This window comes from Meleagris gallopavo, chromosome 2 (assembly GCF_905368555.1).
Source record: "Meleagris gallopavo chromosome 2, MGAL_WU_HG_1.1, whole genome shotgun sequence".
Lineage (NCBI taxonomy): Eukaryota > Metazoa > Chordata > Aves > Galliformes > Phasianidae > Meleagris > Meleagris gallopavo.
In genome coordinates this window covers 75506149-75527880 of record NC_139405.1, presented here as the reverse complement: position 1 = coordinate 75527880, position 21732 = coordinate 75506149, and the positions used below count along the sequence as shown (strand labels likewise).

The 21732-nt window shown below is 44.7% G+C and overlaps 1 protein-coding gene across 1 annotated transcript; it reads right to left on the bottom strand.

The window, feature by feature from the left end:
- Positions 1-757: 757 nt before the first annotated feature.
- On the bottom strand, positions 758-17487 carry AKIRIN2 (akirin 2). The gene is made up of 5 exons (XM_085217671.1): positions 16831-17487; positions 6145-6288; positions 5492-5641; positions 1748-1819; positions 758-1440 (listed from the first exon to the last, which is right to left on the bottom strand). The coding sequence occupies exons 1-5, from the start codon at positions 17027-17029 to the stop codon at positions 1430-1432; spliced, it is 576 nt and encodes a 191-aa protein (XP_085073797.1). The 5' UTR covers positions 17030-17487; the 3' UTR covers positions 758-1429.
- Positions 17488-21732: the final 4245 nt, after the last annotated feature.

Sequence of the window (21732 nt, the reverse complement as noted above, 5' to 3'; positions counted from 1 at the left end):
TTCTGGATCCCTATGACTGTGTAGATCTTCCAGCTGAAGTTGCAATTACATTTTGACTAAAACTTCTCCCCATTAATTCGAAGTGGAGGCATACAGACTTCTGCTTAAGCGGAGGCTGACAGTAAGTTAATGCAGAGAACAGTTTAACCAAGAGATTACTTAAAAAAGCTCCTGAGTCCCAGAAACAGATAATCCAAGTAATGTGATGGGCAATACTTGTACCCATAGCACAGAGATCTGGAATCACCATGTGGCAACAACATTTCAGTCATTTACAGTGACTCAGAATTGCACAGACAACAGCAGCCACCCTGATACAGCAGTTTGGAAACAGCTGAGCATATCTAAGAACAAACTCCTGGACCAGCACACAGAGATTGCACACCTCCAGCTCTTCCAGCACCTGGGTAGTTGCAGCTCGTGGTGCAAGCAGCCGCTCTATCTCATGATCACATCTCCTTTGATGTGTCATTCAAAACTGAAGGAAGATGAGCACAGCTGTTGAGTCAGCGGCAGTCAGTTAAAGCAGCACTGTCAGTTGTATAACAAACATGCCTCCGTAACTACAGACCGCATCCAACCTAACACATTTCGCAGCCTCTGAAGACTTACGTAACATTTTCATCCACTTTTTTTCCTTCTCTAAAAATTCTGACCCACCCACTGCTGCTGGTAAATAAAGTTTTCATTTAAACACTCAGATTTAAGTTTATTCATACACGGCAAAAGTTCCACCTGCGTATTAAAAACAAACAGATTAGAAGTAAATGTTTTATTCTTCCAACTAAATTCCAGTACTACAAGGGCAGTAAAACAATGATACACTGAAAAATTGCAGCAATAAACATTTGTTAAAGACTGAGAGAATAAATAAAAACTACAAAAATGAGAAATCATATAAACCCATTCTTAACCCCCAAAAAAGTCATGGAATACAGAAATGCCCTCCTTCACTATTTCACAGGCAGTACTGTGGGCTATTTGCTTAAAATTGTCCTGGGATTACATTCTAATTTAACTGTGATTACAGCTTTGTTGTAGTGCACAGTTATGAAAACCACACTAACTTCAGTCAGAAGTGTCATTCTACATTTTTATTTACACAACCAGTGAAGGGCAACTTCTAGAACATCAGCTTTAATCCTTTACTTTTTCAAACTTATTAACATAAGAAGCCAAATTGTAATGATACAGCAAATGAGGCCACTGGTATTATTACAGGTAGCAAAGGTCCACATCCAGGTGGTACTGACATCAGGGAGCACTCCAAAACCAGTTGCTGCATAAGAGTGGTTGCCACTGACAAAAGCTTGAAATAACCTGTGTTCACAGGGGGAAAAAATATGGCATTGCTGCAAGTCATTACTGGGACAGCTTGCAACAATAAAACGGGGTGGATAGGGCAGCCCACATATGCAGAAAATGTGATTCATGAAACGTCTGCAAAGAGAAAAAAAAAAGAATTAATAATGCTGTTAACAAGAGCCAGGTCTATGCAAATCTGCTACGGCAATACTCAAATTGTTTCAAAAACCAGCACGTAATGGGAGACAGCTCCGTGTTTTAAGCGAGAGCTGCATTTTATCACACGTCTTCCTTTCAGCCTTGATTCTCCATACTGTCAACGTCAAGCATTTTTACCTCGGGGCCTATAGCTGAAGCCTAGCATCAAACAATGGCCATTTAAGCTACTTGCAAGGTCAGTAACCTAATGCTGCTGCAGGAAGCGGAAGAAATAGATACTCACAACTGGCAGGCTGTTCTCCATATCGTCGCATGATTTGATCATGCGTGAACTTCACAAACGCGTCGTATTGTTCTGCAAGCATGAAGCATTACAAGTATGAGTATTAAGATTAACTCAGGCTGAAAAATATTTAAGGCTACTTTTCATACCATACAGATCATAGCAATTAAACACACATCCACTAGGAGTAGTTTCAAGTGCCTTCACACAGCTCACAGCTGCCATTCTCCTCCACTCCCAAAGAACAACACTGCAGTACGTCCCCTTAATTAAAAGGATTTCCCATAGAAAAGCAGTAATACTCTCCCACATAAGTGCATCACATGCACACAAAGATCTCAATATACCTAGTACCTGCTAAGCATCACAATGTTTTAAAGTAACAATGTGCCCATTTCACAGATGCCTATCAGGGGCAAAGTAGTTAAACAAACATGGCATTGTGGTCAGTGCTAGCATTGGAAGTGTAACTTCTCACTGCTCCTATTACTACCTGATGCAAGAAAATTAATTTAATGAAATGGAAACAAAGAAGTATGGGAAAAGGATTTGCTACAGAGTTAGAAATACTTTCTACCAGGAAATCAAAAGCACAGACAAACTAAAAGCATGAGATGTGAAGTGGCTAACACTTGACTAATTCTAGTCACAAAAGCAGCCACAACAGGGGAGATAGATGCAGCTGACTCTGAACTTCATGGGAAGAGCCACTGAGTGACCTGAAACAGAACTGAGATATCAAACGTATTTATTTGGCTTTGAACTAAGCATTATTTCCCAGAAATACTATCATTTCTATGCACACATCCATACATTCGCAATATTTTGTTCAGTATTAATAGTGCACTCATCAGCAGGATATCACCTTTCAGAACTAGGAAATTGAACAAGGAGAGTAATATCTACCAGATGCCGCTCCTCTCCATTCCCCTTCCTCCCTTGTGGGAAAATACATGTGCAGCAAAGTGGGGTGTTCTGAGAAAAGGGCAAGGTCAAAGAAGGCAATCTTCAACCAAAAATGCAGTTAGATTTGTAGTAGTTCCTAGTCCCACAGGTTTGCCCCATTAAAGTCCCCATCCTCTTGCAGGGAGGAGCTTCACCTTTGAAGTAAACAGCGTATCAGTAATCAGCAAGCAGTGCAGCAGCAGCCCAAAGCCCGGCCATCTAAGCACATTCAGCCTTGAGCGAGCGGGCCCAGCACCGTGGCGGCCAGTTCCCCTCTGCCCACAAGCAGAACCTCTGTCTCACTGCACTTCTGACTGATGGCTTTTTAGCAGCCACGTGAGGATCTTAGCCAAACAAGAAAATAGAACAAAGAGCAGATTGAAGGATTTGATGCCCAAAAACCATTTCCAAAAACAACAGCAACTAGAACTTTTCCTGAAAGAATATATTAAAGGCCAGAAATAAACCTACGAGCTTCCTTCTTTACAGGTTTAGGTCCACACACACTGCCACTTTGTAGCACCGTCTCTGTTAAAAATCTGGTTTTGGTAATTTTAAGAATCTACACTTACTGAAAAACCCCTTCTTGTGGTATTCAGCATAAGAAAGTTAAGGAATCCAAAGCTAAAAGGATCTATACTAAAACTGATGAAAACCAAAATGAACACCTGTAAAGATACTTGCACCACTGGAATCCCCTACAACAGGTTTTAGCTATTTCAAGTCAAAAGATGGCTAAATGCCAGGAACACAAGCACTATTACTATGAATACATAACTTGAACTGCAGTAATACAGCTATTTTTCACAAGCAGGTTCTAGAACTGCTTTCAAGCTGAAGTTTCACTTAGCCCCTTGCATCGGTCTTCCCTCTGGTTCTCAAATCTGCAAAGGATTTTGCAAACCTAAGTTTACACTAACACAGAGGTTTCAAATAACAGGGACGGGAGGAGAAATCGGGGCATTACAGAGACTGCAGCTTTCCATTCATCACTCCATCACTCACACTACATGAAAGGCAATTCTGCTCACAAAGAACATGGCAGAAGAAAACAAAAAAGGCAGTATCTGGCTAACTACCTCCAAGAAAAGCATGATTCAGGAAAGGAATGAAGAAAATATCCAAGATCCAAACATTCCGTTCAGTCACTTGAAAGAAGCTAGTCAATATTTGTTACATCACTTCCAGTTACATTTCCATTAATTTCCCCAGTCTGTAAGAACTCACTGTACAGAGTTAAGAGAAGGATATGACCACTCTGTCAGCAGAAAGATGCAAGTGGTCTTCTGTGGAAGGAATTATGCTCAATTCTTCTAGCAGTCTACTTCTAAACTCCTGTGTAATACTAAGAATTCACTACTGGTACGATATGTGGGATGCAATAACTAGTTCTTCTGGAGATCACCCTACAAGGAAATAAATGTAATCTCATCTCACTGTATGCTGCCCTCAGGCCCTAAGAGAAGGCACTGTTCCCCTTCCCAGAAGTTCCCTTTCAGACTGACACAAGAACACATTGTGCCAGAGGTTCCTGCTGTAAAGAACTGTAAGTTGGATTCAAAGACTGTCTAAGACATATCAATGAGCATATCTGGTCTTCAATTAGTTATTATTATCACTGCTAACTGAAATGCATTTAAGAATGTAAGAAAGGACTCCGTTCCTAACATCCATAAATTAGAAGACAAAAAAGACTCTAGTTTCAATTAATCAGTCTGAATCAGGTTAAGAAAGAAAAATCTAGATATGAAACATTAGGTCAAAAGAAAACTCGTATATAGGGCTAGTTATATACAAAAAAAACCACTGACTTCAGGGTGGCAGATCAGAAAGCACAGAACATGAACACAGGCTCAGGTGCAGACACAACACTGTCGTGTGCAACCCAGCAGTCTGACACAAGCCTGGTGACCTTCCGCATGGGCAACACCCAAGAAGGGCTGGCTCCTGAATCTAGAGATTTGCTAACTTTAATTTGATGTGTTTTCAGGTGGGACACAACGGCAACAGGTATTCAAAAGCAAGCTCACTGCCAAAGAGTGTCCTGAAACGTTCATTACAGTCGTACCAGGCACTACACACCACATCATATTGTGAAGGCAGCTATCTCTGAACACATCAAAATTAGGTCCTCAGACGTTAGCAAAGCACTTAGAAGTAGAGGACACTGACAACTGAAGAAAAGTCCTTTTTACAAAGCTGGCATTAACAAGGTCCTTATCAAAAGCTAAGCTGACACGAGGCTGATTGGTAGAAAATGCAAGAATTCAACACAGGGGAACAGAAATGCAGCTAAATTACTGACACTGAAGCAGCTACTCAACACCACTGGCAGCAGTGTAATGTAAGTACTGGGAAGAGAAAGGGAAGTCTTAGGTACTGTGTCTTCTTGCCAAATTCCAGAAAAAGGAAGTCAGTTTCCAAGCAGGAAAAAAAAAAATCCTTCACAAAGAGCTCTTAAAGAAGTAAAATAGAAAGTCTTTCTGGCAAAAAAAAATGAAGAGGAAATGATCAATTCCAACACGGCAGCGAGAGAAAGTTCTATGTGAAATAAAACCTCTGTTTCCATTGATTAGTAATACCCAGGAGTCACGGTTTCTATCCAAGACAGCGCAGAACAGAAAATCCTATCAAAGAGTCTACACAGTTTTATCTGCCCTGTATGCAATCTCATTCCTTAATCAGACTAGCTCAGGAAAAAAAAAAAAACACAAAAAAACATGGTGTAATACAAAAATGAGAAGAAAAAAAAAAGCTTTTGAATTCATGCCAGCACATTATTTTGACCTATTAATATACCTGCAAGTTTTGTGGTCAAAATTTCTTCATACTCTTCACGGATTTTCTCTTCACGTTCTTTCAGCAAACGTTCACAGATCATTCCAACTTGTCTGAGAGTAAACAGAGGCTGTTCTTTTTTCAATGGTGATGATGCTGCAGATGAAGTACCTAAGACAAAAATACTGGGGCATAACCCACATCCTCCTTGCAAGGAGTTCAGAACCAGTATTATAATCAGTTTTCCTCACACCTTTTACATTAAAGGAATTTTACAAATTATTTGGAGAAGAGTTTCTGTGCCACTTGAAAACTTCAAATTAAAGGGAATCTTATCTGTAAAAAGAGGATATCTATAGCAAAAACCAGGAGCGTTACACAGTGTAGCACAAATGACAGTTGCCATTTACAAACTCAAGCTTCTATTTTATATTAAAACTACAACGTATTCTTGCAAAGACAGCTGCTTTGTAACAGCCTATTACAAGATCAGTGACAGGGAAAGAAGAAAACCTGGTAAGCTTCCAGATTAATGCTATTACTGCCCCCCTCTCCCCCAAAAAAAAGAAATCGTAACTGGTGAGAAAGTGCAACAATACAGGTGGCAACAAGGGAAAATTATTTCCTCAGAATCTGAGAACACACACCAAAATTACACAGAATGCTCTGGTTACCTGGCAAAGCTGGTCCAGTAAGAAGAAATGCATGTGGCTGTGCATCAGTAGAACAACAAGGATCTGTCTGCTGGAAACTATTTTCTAAGTGTCTCCTCTTCTGCATGCGTTTGTACTCCTGTTTTATGTTGTACAGAATTTGTTCTAGAAGAAAAACAGTAAAGGAATTAAACCTAAAATCACATGTCAGCATTTCACTTAACTTTATTTCCACTAGAACATCAAATGTAGACGATCAAGAGATGCTAACAACTAAACTCGTAAGTCCCCAAGAATGGTAACATTTTACCCAGGACATAAAGCAAAAAATGAAACTGAGAAGCTAAGTCCAGAGCATTTTCACAAGAAAACACACGAGCAAAATACATTTGTTAAGGTCAAGTGCCAGTGCCAGGGGTACTGCTAACATTAAACAGTCTAATTTTGAAAAGTAGGAACCAAAACCTGGATGATACACACAGATAAAAATTAAGTTAAGCAGCAAAGTAGAGAAGGAAACAATTCTGACCAAACATTCATAAAGCAGCTACTGCTTAAGCCCTCCAAGAAGTGGAAACCAACAGGCAAAAACAAATGCCATCCACAACACTTCACAGCCTCCGATCTATCCAAATAAACCTGTGAATGGATCAATAGCCTCTTTTAAGAGAGTACAGCAATAGGCAAGTCAGCATTTGCCCAGCACTGGGTAATACAGCAGGTGCTCTGTTGAGATGAGAAATTCCAAGGAAAACAGCAAGCCCTGCAACAAAATTATCAACCCTGTGGCTTTTCCTCTCTGAAATTCCACGCAACAAAAAGCTCTCAGGAACATCAGAGCTGCAAAATGGCCATCCTTGGAAAAAATGCCTTCCCCCCTACTCCTCCAGGAGACCTTCAAACAGAGAGAACTCCAAAGACTCCCTTCCTACAACAATTCTTTTAAATGCTCAAACCTATTTATAAATCAAACAAAACCACATTTCCCTAAACTGTCTGCTTCCCGGACACCAAGCTCCTAGACTTATGGCAGAGATGGCCTTTCAAGGCTCACATACACACACCTGGCTGTGATTGTGTCAGGTTGCAAAAAGCTCCAACTCAGTTCCTTCCTGTTTCTGTTCAATGCAACGCCATGAAACCTTCTACGTTTGTGAACCAAATGTTCGAGGTACATTTGAACATTTCCTTGTAAGCACCCATATGAAGCAAGTTAACTTAGGCAAAAAGCTGTTTCAGTAAGTGGCTGAAGCCTGTGCCAGATCAAACAGAAGCAGACATTAGTCAATTTCTGGTTCAGAGGTTCAGTGGTGGTGGCTGCTTTTTAATTGCACGAGTCAATCTAGGGGCTTCCCATTTGCAGGCGAGGAAATCAATTCCACCAACAGAAGTATCAGCACTTTCTCCAAGGAGCTTGTTTGGATGTTGCTCCTGGACCAAGAGCCTTCTGCAATTTGTACCTTTTCAATCCTACGCCCACAGTGCCTGTACGGTTCTGTCCCTTACGGTAACGTGGTTCAAAGAAGCAGCAACTGCAGATAATATAAGGAGCCCAGTAGGGAAATGAAGGAAATTGAGGAAGGTGAAGACTGGAGGATTCCCACTGTTGCAGGACAAACTACAAACTATACTCCACTGAGGTACAGAAATACACAAATCAGGTTAAAGACTCAGGCTTCCAAACTGAAGTAGAACCCCAGGTAGAACTTGTCACATAGGTGCGGTATCAGATGTTGGGAGGTGGTGTTGCAACATTTTAACTCAACAGCATTACAGCAGCAAAACAAACCTCTTCCTCAGAATCAAGTGTTGTTCTGGCTCCGGGGACACTGCTCACCTCTGAGCGGGAACCCAGTTAGCTGATAAAGTCACACCTATCCTAAAGCTTCAAGAAACACCATCTATGCTCTAAGAAACTTGACTGCAAGGATACACACTGTATTTATGTTACATGGTGAACATAACCATGCATGGATCCTCCACTGCAACTATGTGGTCTTGGCCACATTTTGCTTTACAAACTCTGTATGAACTGCAAAAATATCAGCCAAATTTGGAATCTTCTCTTCTTTGCTAAATCTTCTCTATAGCTCTCTTTAATATTACCTATACATAGAAATATTTTCATACCAGATTAACCTCTAAAAATGTTAAGAAAAAATCTGAACAGACTCCAATCAACAGTTTTAAACCAACAGCCATCAGCCAGGTTTCTTCCAGCCCTAACCATGTCTACAAATTACACAGAAAATACTCAGAGAGAATGTACAGAACCCAACCAGAGCAGAAGGAGCACAAGCAAGATTAAAAGGGGAAAAAATAACCATGTACTGACTCCGGGAACAAACAGTACAACTGGAACAGAAAGTAAAGTTCCATGCACCAAGGAATACACAAACGTATCAACATTATAGTAGCTTCATCTACTTCTAATCTGCCATCTTCTGGTATTGCTCTGACAATCATAAATCGTAAGAAAAAAGCTATGGACAGATCTACTGCAACATCACCTCCCAGTAAAAGCTCCTTTGACAGCTTGCACAGGTACCTTCAGGGAAAGCTCTGCAACTAAACAAACACAGTAGGGAGCAGAAATGACAGCAGCACACTGTCTACAAACAGCCACCAGGTAAGAAAAAGAAGACAGAAAAAAGCCTGGAACCTGAAGTCCTGCCAGAAGGCTTGGGCACGCAGTTAGCCTGTGCTGGCTAACAGAATTCCTACATACAGACTGATTCAGGAGATGTGAAGCAGCATTGGTGAGCACACAGAACTGGCCCAGAGGTGGGTGCTCGGCACTGCACTGCCAGCAGCACGCAACCTGGCCGTGCCAATGACAGTGATTCACCTCCTAATGCCCTCCACTCGTAAAATGAAGATTAACAAGTGAAACTCGCTTGTTTAACACAGCACTAAACTATTCAATGACTTTGCACATGAGTAACTGGACTTGGAATATCTGAAATTAAGCAGGCAGCACCCAACACTGAGTAGGTCTGTTTTAGTTGACATACAGTGACATAAAATCTACCACTTGCCTTCGTGATTTGTTTTAAATGCAAGCCTGAATGTTAATTTGATGTCACTGAACCAACACCTGATTAAGACTGATCTGGATCTGATTTGAACGACAACTCTTTGTAAAAACATTTCACTTAACTATCAAGGGATGCACTTACTGTATAATTCTCAGGAAAGCATAGAATAGCTGGACTGCATCCAAATTCACTGAAGGAATACAGGCAACGCACATTTATTCACATTTATTCACCTTATTTTTACTAATGCTTCTGCTCCCAGAAAGCCTTCTTGCCTTTTCAAGTTGTTTCTTAATTTCCTGCACTTCCAATTAACTCCAGCTGTTCTCTCTGCAGTTGACGACTGAATTAAAACGGGCGTTTATCTGGTGTCAGACACAGGACATGTTCCTTTTGTGTTCCTTAAATAAGGAGGCCCAAACTGCCTTTTTTGACAATGGCAGTTATTTCATTTAATGAATTACTTCATACATAAAAATCTAGAATCTGGAGGTGTACTCATTAAAGAAAACCCAAATTAACTAAGTCTCTCTAAGACTATGAAACTGAAGTGAGAACATGAATCACATACATCAGAATTCGTCAGCTATTTTAAACTGGACTCGCTGCCACCTTTACTGGTGCCAAAGTTCAAGCAGACACTGTACTTCAGGCAGCAATCTTATGTATGATGGTAAGAGGTGTGTGTTCCATACAACCAATCCTTTCTGCAGCCTCCCCTCTGTTCCATTTTAACTTCACTTCCCATTGGCTGGAGATACATCTGGAGGCACACAGCTGCCTGCCTGGAAACACCGGGCTGAGGTGCTGAGCATGAGAACTGGGCCTGCTCCATCTGGGGCAGTAGCAAGAAAAACCCACACTGCCACCACGCTGCAATGCATGAGGACTTCTCAGGTGATTCAGAAATGACCATGGGTGCTGGGCACAGACTATGTGCCACGTGTCCACTTCTCCATCCCAATTTAAAAGGGTCAGGTTCCAGGCCAGAATAAAGAATAGAAAAGTGCTGTCAGCACGAGGGGGAGTCAGCTGAATAGATCTGAACACAATGACACGCATGGATGGTTTTTCATCTGGAGTGCTGTATACTAAGATCATGACATTAAATATATTTGTTCGTTTAACACTACAATCAAGAAAGGACAGCATTCACCCCAGTCCTCCTTCTGAATCTGAGATGATGAGGGAAGCAGAATTACACACTTAACGTTGCTTTCACAACCAACTAAGAGAATGGAACCTGAAGGGGCAAACCAGAATTCAAGCTTGGCAACTGGAATATGATATGTCACACTAATGCATTACAAAGCCAAATATTTACTTCCACGGAGTGGGAGTGATGCCTACTTCCTTCAATTCACGATAAGAGACAAGAAATTACTCTTTTTCATCATTCTGTCATCTAATTACTCCAGCCTGACCTGTAATTGCCTAGAAATTACGTACAAGGGCAACAGTCGTTCCATCTGAAAAGGTAACAAGGCAAGCAATTATTTTCTCCATTTTAATAACCTCTTATCAACCACGAAGATGCCGACTGTTTCCCCTGAAGGATTTTTCTTTTTGGCTTGATTTTCAAACCAGCAATTTCACGTATCAGTTCCCGACTTCTCCCGTTTAACTGAAGGAAACACTGGCAAAACAAGTAGGAAGGTGACTCAATAGGCTGAAATCAGAGTAGCACTTTTTCCTGGCCTGAAATGGAAGCTACAGTTCAGGTTTCAGTTTGCAATGTCACCATCCAACATATGCATTCAAACCTCAGCCACGCCTGAGATTCTGTCTAAGTGAATCAATGGAGTGCTCTCCTGATGCCAGCAGCACGCATCTCAATGGCTTGCAGCTCCTTTTGAGGCCAATCTGTTCCACTGCTCCAGTTCAGGTTTCCCACCCTTACTCGACATTTGGTTGAAGATGTTACCACAGTCCAAATTTGGATCTCTCCAGAAACACAAAATCAACATTACGATGCTAGCGTCTCCTCCAGACAAGACAGCACAGCAGCAAAGCAATGGATTAACAATATTCTCCATTTGTTGTTTTTGGTGGTTGTTTTTTTTTTTTTATCTACATAAACAGGGACTCCGGAGACACAAGACAAATTAAAACGGTCCAGATATTCCTCTTCTTGCTTTGGTCACAGACATCAATCACTCCAGTTAAGTTTCTTAATTAGGCATGCTGCGTTAGACTTCAGCAACAGAACGTACGCTTTTGGAAAGCACGCTCATCTCAGAGGAGCAGGCTCAAAGACAGAAAGCAGGAAGGGTACGGCGCTGACACTTGGCAGCAGTGCCTGCAGCTCCAGAAGCAGCTCGTCACGGATCCTGCAGCCCAGAACTGGCTACCTCAGGAGATTCAATTACTTGACGCCTCAGCCCGATGAAGGTTCTGCTTCTCCCGCGACATGCCGATGCTCACACATGCATTAGCTCGTTCCGCAAATGTGTTCTTTCAGGAAATCCCAGCGCTCCCGATCAAGGGGTTGAGTGATGAAAAATAAATCAAGCGATGCAAAATGTATTCGATACAGCAATTAGATCTTTCTCTTCACTCACAAAAAAAAGTCAGTGCGTCTATCAGACTTGCCACTGAAACAAAAAATTTGCTGCGATATTTTATGACATCGAAGACCAAGGGCATTAACATTTATAGTCACCACAGGAATCTTTCTTACAGAAACTTCTCATACAGATTAAATTATCGCATCCAGACGCCGTCATTATGCGCTTTCTCTGGTTTTTGTTCTATTTTTTTTTTTTTAAGGGGTGGGAATGTTTTGTTTTTAAAATCCTAATGATTTCTGCCATACTGGAGCACAATAAGAAGCCTGGCATCATGCCAAAGCAATTTAGCAATAAATACGCATGCCAATAAAAGTTAACAAACCAGAAATTAGGCAGAAGGAGATGCGGTGTTACCAACGCATTCCAAACCCACTGCGTTTGTGCACTGGAAATGCAGAGCTGGCCTTGGCTGCAGCCCGAGCAGAGCTTGCGGAGAGACGCGGCTCTCTGTTTGCTCAAGAGGACAACCGAAAGGTCACAGGAGGACAGCCTATGGGGAAGGCTTGCAGCTCTTCCTACTCAGAAAGGTCAAAGTCATTTTCTTGCATAACTTTCAACATTTTTGGTAATTAGACCCAATTTTTCAGATTACTCTGAAAAGTAAAAGGAAAAGGCATATATTAAAGAAATTAAACTGTTTTCTATTTTTTCATCTCTCGGAAGACGGCGTCTCACAACCGACTCTGTTTGCCATCTCTGACTACAGCCATTTGCCATCAGACCGCCAGTGAAGCAGCAAATACCAACTGTGCCCATTACCAAAGAGCACATCAATTCAATAGTTTCCATACACCGTCTGATTTCCGACATTATCCCTGCTTGGATCCCAACCAGTGACCCGAGGTGAAGCTGTTCTCCATAACCCCACCCACTCCCATTTCTGGTTTACGACACCACTGAGTACACCAATATTTCTGATGGAGAGAAGAACTGCACAATTTGCTTGGGGATTTTTAAGGGATTTCACAAACTATTTTTAAATGCAACATTCTTTTGGATTCTGCTAAGTTCTAGTTGCAGTTTATCCTCTGATTCTGAAATAGCAGTGTGGAAGAAAGCTACCCATCGCGTCTGTTTTCTCAGTTACTGTGCCACAGCCAAGGATCCTGCCAACACCACCCCCCCTCGACCTCTGCCAGTTGGTTTTTTTGACTGGACCTCCTGCTGGGACCTCAGCCTCAAGCATTCAGACACGTGGGCTTCCTAGCACTAACGTGCCCTTGAATTAAGCAAACTACTTGAGTGCAATGCATTCCACATTCTCTTGCCCAAAACGTGACCTTTCATCAAGGTAAAACTGTGAGTAATGGTTCCCCAGCAGAGAATGCAAAATTCATCCAGCAGAGAATACAAGAAATACTGCCACTTCTTCCTTCCAGACTCAAAAATGTACGTACCAGCTTAAAAACAAGACAGCGCCCTGAGGTGCTGAGGAAAGGGAACACACATAGCACATGACCCAGCCATGCAGCTCTCCAGCCCCTTCTCACACAGTCCAACCGCCGGGCCATACTTCAGCCATAGCACAGCATGTGCCTGGTGACTTGCAGATGTTTCTAACTACCTTCCCATCTCTGCCATTCCAGCCATCATCAGCTGTAGGGCTCTAACCAACAGAGCTATCGGAACACACAGATCAGCCTCACTGCAAGCAAGAACTGACAACCAAGCAGAACTCTCAGGTACCATCCCAGCAGTAGGAAACTTCTCAGAGCCAGAGCCATCTTACATTAGGCAGCTGTAGCCCACGTGAATGTGCTTTTAAGCAGATAATTCCAGATGCAAACAACAGTATCCAGAATTACCAAATGCACTCACAGAGTATGCTCAAGTAATTGGAAGGTCAACTCCACAGAAAATATAGACGGTGAGGCCACAATTACAGTTTGGCTGCCAAATTCATTGAGAAACTGGAAGTGACCTAACAGCTGTTCAAATAAACACAGAATATTAAAGCACTCTTGTGAGATATAAGTTTCATCTTGAGTAAGCCTTGCCTCTCAAACAGACGTGTCGTTTATTTGTCTATGACCACTCTGTAGAGACAGCTGTTTTCTCATCTGACTGCCACACTGTGTTCTTCGCTCTCTGCACCTCCCTCCAGCAGTTCAGATTCTGCTTCCAGATAACCCGTGTTTGAAATGATTAACCATGTGCTAAGTTCTGGTGCTGATATATTCCCTACTGGGTGAAGTTAAACAGCACCAGGTAGAAAAAAAACCTTTTGCATGAAGTTAAAGTATCGGCATTAGGTTTCGTATCAAAGTAATTTCATTAAATCTAATTCAGATACTTCTTAAGTACTGGAATTGTGAGCATTACAGGAAGAGCCTGAGAAAACCCTAACTGGAGTGAACGCTGGCCATTGTTATGCATTTCTCAATACAGGAAAAAAAAGAACCAAACAGTGACTCAGCTGTGAAGACTTGTAAAATCTCACTGGAATTCTCCTCAGAGAGAGCAAGATTTATCCAACCCAAATGTACACATCCGCATAAGGAATCACAGAACGGCCTGGGTTGAAAAGGACCACAATGATCATCTAATTTCACATCCCTGCTATGTGCAGAGTTGCCAACCACCAGACCAGGCTGCCCAGAGCCACATCCAGCCTTGCCTTGAATGCCTCGAGGGATGGGGCATCCACAACCTCCTTGGGCAACCTGTTCCAGCGTGTCACCACCTTTTTATGGTCAGTGGAGAGCAGTGAATGCTTTTCAAGTGTCCTTTGCCTCGTTCCCAGTCAGAGCTGTAGAATAAGCCACCCATTTCTTCCGCACAACTATCCAGAATCCCACAAATTATTAGGTCAGATATGCATTTACTAAATTAGATGGGGCAAATCCCACAGAATGTTTCAAATGGCCCCTTTAAAAGCTCTATTTTGTCCACTGGGTATATTTCATTTCATTTCAACATGCCACAATCCCCCTAAATTCAACTGAAAGGAAAAAGTAAGCAAGCTCCTTCACACTGACATTTGCACTCTCGCTGTGTAATTTCTTTTGCTTGGAACAGAAAACAGAGGGAGCTTTTACACAAGGGCCATGTAAATGTGCACAACTTGCAGACACACCGAGCCTTACTCAGGAGCACTCAGTGTGCTCACAGACATTTTGAATCACTTTTCCTTTTATTGTACAACAGCTCACACAAAACACCCACACCGGTACAGAACCACCTTCCCACAAGGATTAAAGCCCCCACCTCTGATTTTATCAAGAGATGAGGCCTGGATTCGCTCAACTTCAGTGACATCTCTTTTCTTAAGGGCCACAATCACTAACAGTACGACAGGAATTCAGGTATAACCTCAAATACTGCCACAGTAATCATCTCTGCAAAAAATTGTATTGATTCATCTCCTTCCAGCAATACACATGCACTTGCCAGATGATATTTCTATTAAATATTCATAATCTCAGCTCTTTAATTCCCAGAGGAACAAACCAAAATAAATCACTGCAATGAAGCCACACATCTTCTAGAAAGAATCAAATGAATTCCGGTTTTGAAGACCTATCTCAGTATGTATATAAAGCCTTACTGTACTGGGGAGTGCACAGCGCTCATCGCAGACCGCTGACTCATTCGAGATCTTTTCCTAGAGGTTCAAAAAAATAGCAAGGCATCCATGCCAAGTGCGAGTACTTTGTATGCCCTCCATGCACTCCCCTCCTTCAGAGCTTTTCCTTTTTTTTTTTTTTTTAATATCTGAATAAAATCTATTTTAAAAAAAAAAGTGTCCTACTGCATACTGTAGATTCATGAAGTAGGAATACTGAAAAAAGGAATTCCCCCTATGTGGATGGCAGCCTGAAAGCACAATGGTCATCTGCTTGGTCAACACCAGCGGTTTTCTGGGGCAAACTTCTGCGTGGAAGGCAGCAGTGCAAAAAGCTGAGCTGCGACAATTACAGAGGGCTCCTTCCTGCACACAAAGGACACAGATCTAATACCTCATCGCTGCCACCACTACTGGCTGCAAGCACAAAGTGAGTGCGTTACTGGAAGCTGCCCACTGGAGTAATCGTAGGAAAGGACAATCAGTCATACAATCACAGAATCCTTACAGTTAGAAGGGACCTCCGAGGGCCATCTAGTCCAACTCCCCTGCAATCCTGCACGCCCAGCCAACATTCGTTCCTTTCTTCTCTTCGTGCCCAACGGTACCACGAGCTGAGCCGACCCGCGGCGCTCAGTGCCACCGGCTGAACCACCTCTCCTCGCACGTTAAGAGCACGGGCACCCTTCTCGCCCAACGTCTCCGAGGCGAGACGGCTCGCTCTCATTTTATCTGCCCTAGAGGCAGCTCACGCTCGCACACAACCGCTTTCATCGCTCGCTTTTTTCCGCCCGAAACTTGAAGGATGCCGCAGAATGGGTCACGTTCGGGGCGGCGACGCGCATTAAAGGCCCGCACACGGGATCGCCCCTTTGTTTTATCCGCTCGGGCCTTTCCCGGCGGCGTTTTGCGGGTGATTGATGACGGGCCGCCCTCCCCGCTCCCCTCCCTTCTACCCCCCAACCGCCCCCCCACAACGTCTGGGCGAGGGGCGGCGGCCCCCCGGGTCCGTCGTTCCCACCCCCGAGAGCAGGGGGGCTCCAGCGGGTCCCCGCCCCGCCGGGCATTTCCGCAACCGGGCTCGGCCCTGCGGCTCTCCCGGCACCGGGGGGGGAGGGGGATGGGAAGAGGAGAAAAAAAAAAAAAAGGAAAAACGAGAAAAAAATAAAAGAAGGAACCCCTACGTGCCCGCCGCCCGACCTCACCGCCCCAGCTCCCCCCGCGCCCCCTCCCCTCGCTCGGTCCCTCTCCGCAGCCCCCCCGCCCCGACCCCTCTCTCCCAGGGCCGGCCGCCCGCAGCGGCGCTACCCGCCCCCCTTCCTCCCCGTCCCTCCTCCCCCTCTCCTGCCGCAAACGGCCATTTCCATTGTGTCTCTGCCGCGACGCTGCCAAGCCGAGCGGGGCCGGCCCCGGCCCCCGCCGCCGCCAACCGCCGAGCCGACGTAAAACGGCCGGGAGGGGGGGGGCCGCGGGACCCCCCTTCCCCCCCTCACCCACGCCCTGCCCGCAGCCCCCCGGGTTTCCCCCCAATCACCTGTGGTGAGCCGGGAGGACACCTCTCCGAAGGGCGAGGGCTCCATGCGCAGGTATTTCTGCGGGGAGGCGAAGGAGGAGGAGGAGGCGGCGGCCGAGGCCGGGGCTGACAATGGCGCACATCGCCTCCGCTTCGGGGACGCCGGGCTGAGCAGCGGGTCGAAATCCAGAGTCCTTTTCAAAGTGGCGCCGCACGCCATGGCGCCGGGCGGCGGCCGGGCCGGGGAGCGGGGCTCGGAGAGAGGGGACGGGGAGACGGAGGCGAGCGGCCCTGCCCGGAGGCGCTTTCCTCGCTGTCTGGGGCGGGAGAGAGGGAGGCAGGGGAAGGAGGGGGCCGCTGCGTCAGGGCCTCCGTCGCCTCCCTATCGGCCTCTCTCAAGGGAGCGGCCCCGGCCCCCGGCGGCTCGGCCGGCCGGATCCCCTCTCGCCGCCCGTCCTGCCGTACCCCGCGTTCCGGCGGGGCCGATTCCGCCCGCAGAAGGTCGCGGGGCGGGCGTTGGGCCGAGGGGCGCGGAGCTAGGGCCGGTTACCCGGCTCGCGGCCGCCGATGACGAGCGATGGCGGCGGGGCCCGAGCGGCGGCGGCGGCGGCGCTCCCCTCTGTGACTCCCACACCAGCAATATGGCGTCAATAACAACGCCGCGGATTCAAAAACCAGCCCCCAGCACCGCGCCTGCGCACCTGAAGCGGCGGCGGCCGCGGAGGCTCAGGGGAATTGTGGTTTCCCCGCCCCCTCCTCGCTGGTCGGCAGAGGGCTGCCTGCGGGGGGCGGCGCGACTACAAATCCCGGCGTGCCCCGCGCCGCCCGGCCCGGCTTCCGGGTTCTGATTTAAATCCCCCCTCGGCGGCGGCGGTGGGGTGTATAGGAGGGTGCCTGTGGGGTTCGGGGTCCCTGGGGGAGGGGCGGGGGTTCTCCAAAGGCGATGGGGGCACGCGGAGGGAGAGGAAGACGCGCTGTGCGCTCCAGGCCCTGCGGGCCGGCTGCGGGGCTGCTGTTACTCGTGTCGGCAGCGCCGAGCAGGTCCGGCAGCGCCGATGTGGCCGCAGGGCGCGTCTGAGCCTGAAGTAAGGGCAAAGTGTGCTCTGTGGCCGTCGTGTGGGGGGAGAGCAGGGGCAGAGCGGCTGAAGTGGCAGCTGAGGGCTTGTTCGAGGCGGCCCTGCTGTGTGCAGCCTCCCAGCTCCAGGCTCCCTTACTGAGGGAGGGCTTGCGGCTCCAGCCTTATGTGGCAAGGGCTGAGCTCCTTCCTGTTCCTAATTGAAGTAAACTGTGTCACAGTTCAGCACAGTGGAAATGTGAACAGGAGGTACTAGGCCTAAAAATGCGTATAACCTCAGCTTTTATGTGCCTTAATTTAAGTGTTAACAATCAAAATGCTGTCCTTAGAGGACTAAATGGGTAGTATTTTAATGCTTTTGGTTTGTTTGTTTGTTTAATGAAAAATAAGCTAGCATTTGAAAAATAAAAGCATTGTTTGGAAGCAAGTTCTTGCTTTGTGTGTTTGTTTTGCAGTATGTATATCATGAAGCCCAGCAGCACCCCACAGTCTAAACACCAATCTGCCAGCAGCATGGCTGCACACTCTGCCTAGCTGAGGCTTTAGTTGGTGGGTTGACCTGGCAGAGCACTTCTGCCCCATGAAGATAGAAATAGTAATTACTAATGATGTGTGTTCTCTATGATAGATAGCTGGTGGTGATGTTGGGGCAATGAGGAGAAATTCTCCTTCGGTTTACCTGAATTGCCTTGGCCTAAAACCAGTTACAGAAAATAGAAGAATGATTCCTCTGCTGTTATCTTTTTCCTCTGTACAGAAATACTCCGAATATTTCCTTAGTAAGGAGAATGCTGACAAGCCTTCCTAAAACAGAACAAGGCTAGAGAAGTGTACTGATGTTGTTAGTGTTGTAATTGTCCTACTATTACTCTACTGGTATAACTCCTTCTGTACATGCTCTTCTTAGGAATAATGCTGGCTGGTTTTCCATTCATTTAATTTGTAATTTCCATTGCATTTCCCTAAGCAGATAAGTTTTCCTGTATTCATGCAGCAGTTTCAAGTATACTTACCGACTGCTTCACCAAGCAAGACTGAGGCCAAATTGAGGAACTCTAAGTCACTCGGCATGCGTATGAGGCAGTTTCTTAGTTTGGAATGCTCTGAGCACATAAAGGGCTGAGACAGCCACTTCTGCCATCATCTGTGTGCTGAGAAATGTCTCTGTTGGGTATTCATAGAATCATCTGAGTTGGAAGAGACCCTTAAGGGTTATCTGGTCCAACCCCCTGCAATGTTCATGAGCCAGCATTGTGCCCTTGTGGCCAAGAAGGCCAATGGCATCCTGGGGTGTATCAGAAGAGATATATGGTTAGTAGATCCAGAGAGGTTTTCCTCCCCTTCTACTCTGCCCTGGTGAGACCACATCTGGAATGTTGTGTCCAGTTCTGGTCACCTCAGTTCAAGAAGGAGAGGGAAATGATTGAGAAAGTCCAGCACAGAGCCATAAACAATGATCAAGGGAGTGAACCATCTCCCTTACGAGGAAAGGCTGAGGAAGCTGGGTCTCTAGCTTGTAGGAGACTGAAGAGGGACCTCATTAATGTTCATAAATATGTAACGGGTGAACGTCAGGAGGATGGAGCCAGGTTCATCTCAGTGCATCAAATGATAGGACAAGAGGCAATGGGTGCAAGCTGGAACATATGAGATTCCACAGAAATATGAGAAAAGATTCTTCACATTAAGGGTAATAGAGGGAATGGGCTGGTGAGAGAGTTGTGGGGTCTCCTTCTCTGGAGACATTCAAAACCTGCTTGGATGCATTCCTGTGTGACCTGATCTAGGTATTCCTGCTCCAGCAGGGGGATTGGACTAGACGATCTTTCATGGTTACTTCCAATCCCTGACATTCTGTGATTCTGTGATTAGGGACACCTACGGCTAGATCAGGTCTCTCAGCATCCCTCCAGCCTGACCTTGAGTGTCTCTTGTGGTGAGGCATCCACCAACAGTGTGGTCAACCTGTACTGAAAAAGTTCAGTTAGTTTTTAGAATAACCAGCATTTTCCCAGTTAATATTTGTGCTGTTTTGTGTATGTACTTCATGTGTACACATACATATGCTCTCTGCCTTCTGCAGGAGGAAAGATTCATTTACATTAATTCACGTGACAGCAGATCCTGAGAACCATTCAGGTGCAATTGCAGTCAATTAAGACAGTCTGGGGAATCAAGCAAAACTTCATCAAGATAAGCTACTAGAAAGCAAGCTTTTGCCAGCACAGGCAGCAAATATAATTGTAAGCAATTGATTAGAACCATGATTGTCCTAATCAACAGTTACTCAGGCTTTATCTGACCTTTAATTTGTTCAACTAAACTGAAATAAGTCTGATTTAAGTCAAAATAAGAATTCACACAGCCCTTTGCAGTAAATTAAACCCAGCTAAACCAATGTAGCTTTGCATGTAGACAAACCCTAAGGCAGCAAAGTGTCCAACAGCAGTGACAAAGTGTTTGATGGTTGTCAGAGAACATGTGTTTTTACTTTCATTGTGGCAGGAAACACCATAGGGTCAAGGCTGCAAACCACTGTTTATGTTGTTCTTTCTTCTACTTATTATATAACCAATTTGCAGTGTCCCATTATGTGCTGCATAGGGTGCTTTTAAAATTAAACTATATGTTATAGGCATGTTTTAAAAATAAATGCCATCCACAAATTTTATTAATGCTGGGAATGAGAGAGCATATTTACAACTAGCGCTGTGCTGGATTTTATTGGATCTGCACTTCAAGCATGACACCTGCTAAAAGAACAGGTCCAGATGTAGGGCAACATTTTGACCTTTGCATTTCTGAACTGGGCAAGAGAAGCAACCCTTCTGTGTACTGCTTTGGGACTGCGGGAAAAATATACTTGCATGAATGTTAGTCTTTATCTTTTCTTCCTCTTCCTTCTTCTATTGCTCCATTCCTCTGCAGTTTTTTCTCTGTCTTCCTCTCATTCTCTTTAATTCCACCTTGACTCTGCTTCCTCTTCCTTTTCCTTGAGACATCCTATTCATTTGATGCAGGGTTCACATCGTGGTCCTTTTATTTTCTTTTGTGTTAATCACATTTCTTCCATTTAGCAGTGTCTCATTTCTCATTACCAGGTTGTGCTCACAAGCATGTGACCTCCAGTTAGCTGAGCTCTTCTCTGGGCCTTGTTCTATCTTGCCCAAAGTGAGGAAAAGCCACCTGAAGTGTATATAGTCTGCCATTCCAATCCATTTTGGCCATACGTATCAAAGATTTCTTGCTGATGTATCAGGCAGTGACTGTTTGCTAATTGTGTAAACAAAATGCAGAAAAGTTGTTCTATCAGGACTTGAGTGGAGTGTTTATGTGGTGCCAAGTGAAAAAATGGTTGATTACGATGAGAAAATGGGGATTAGAGTGGGTGTTCTAAGATGGGAAAAACAGCCAAAAGAAAAATTGAATGAGTTTCTCAATCTTCTTTGCTATACAAAGACATGGCAAGCAAAAGAATGGGTAAAAAGGAACTGAACTGAAAGCCGGAGTCGGTGAAGGTCACCTGTGCTTATTTAGTTACTGATTTATGCTGGCTAAAGTGTATCAAAAATTATGAACTGAACCTGCAGCTTAGTGTAACCTCGATAGATGATGTTTCAAAAGAGATGTTTCTTAGATTTAAGGTATTTCTATCGTAAGTATAAAAGTATCTTTGCCAATATTAGAGGCATTAAAAACACATATTTCGTCTGAAATACTGTACATACTGCTCATACACATTCAGGAAATATTAATTAAAATCAGAACTTGTCCAGAAAAGGTGACTGAACTGCCCGGAAAATGGAAAACTTATTTATTGCAAGAAGATAAAGGATTGTGAATGGCTG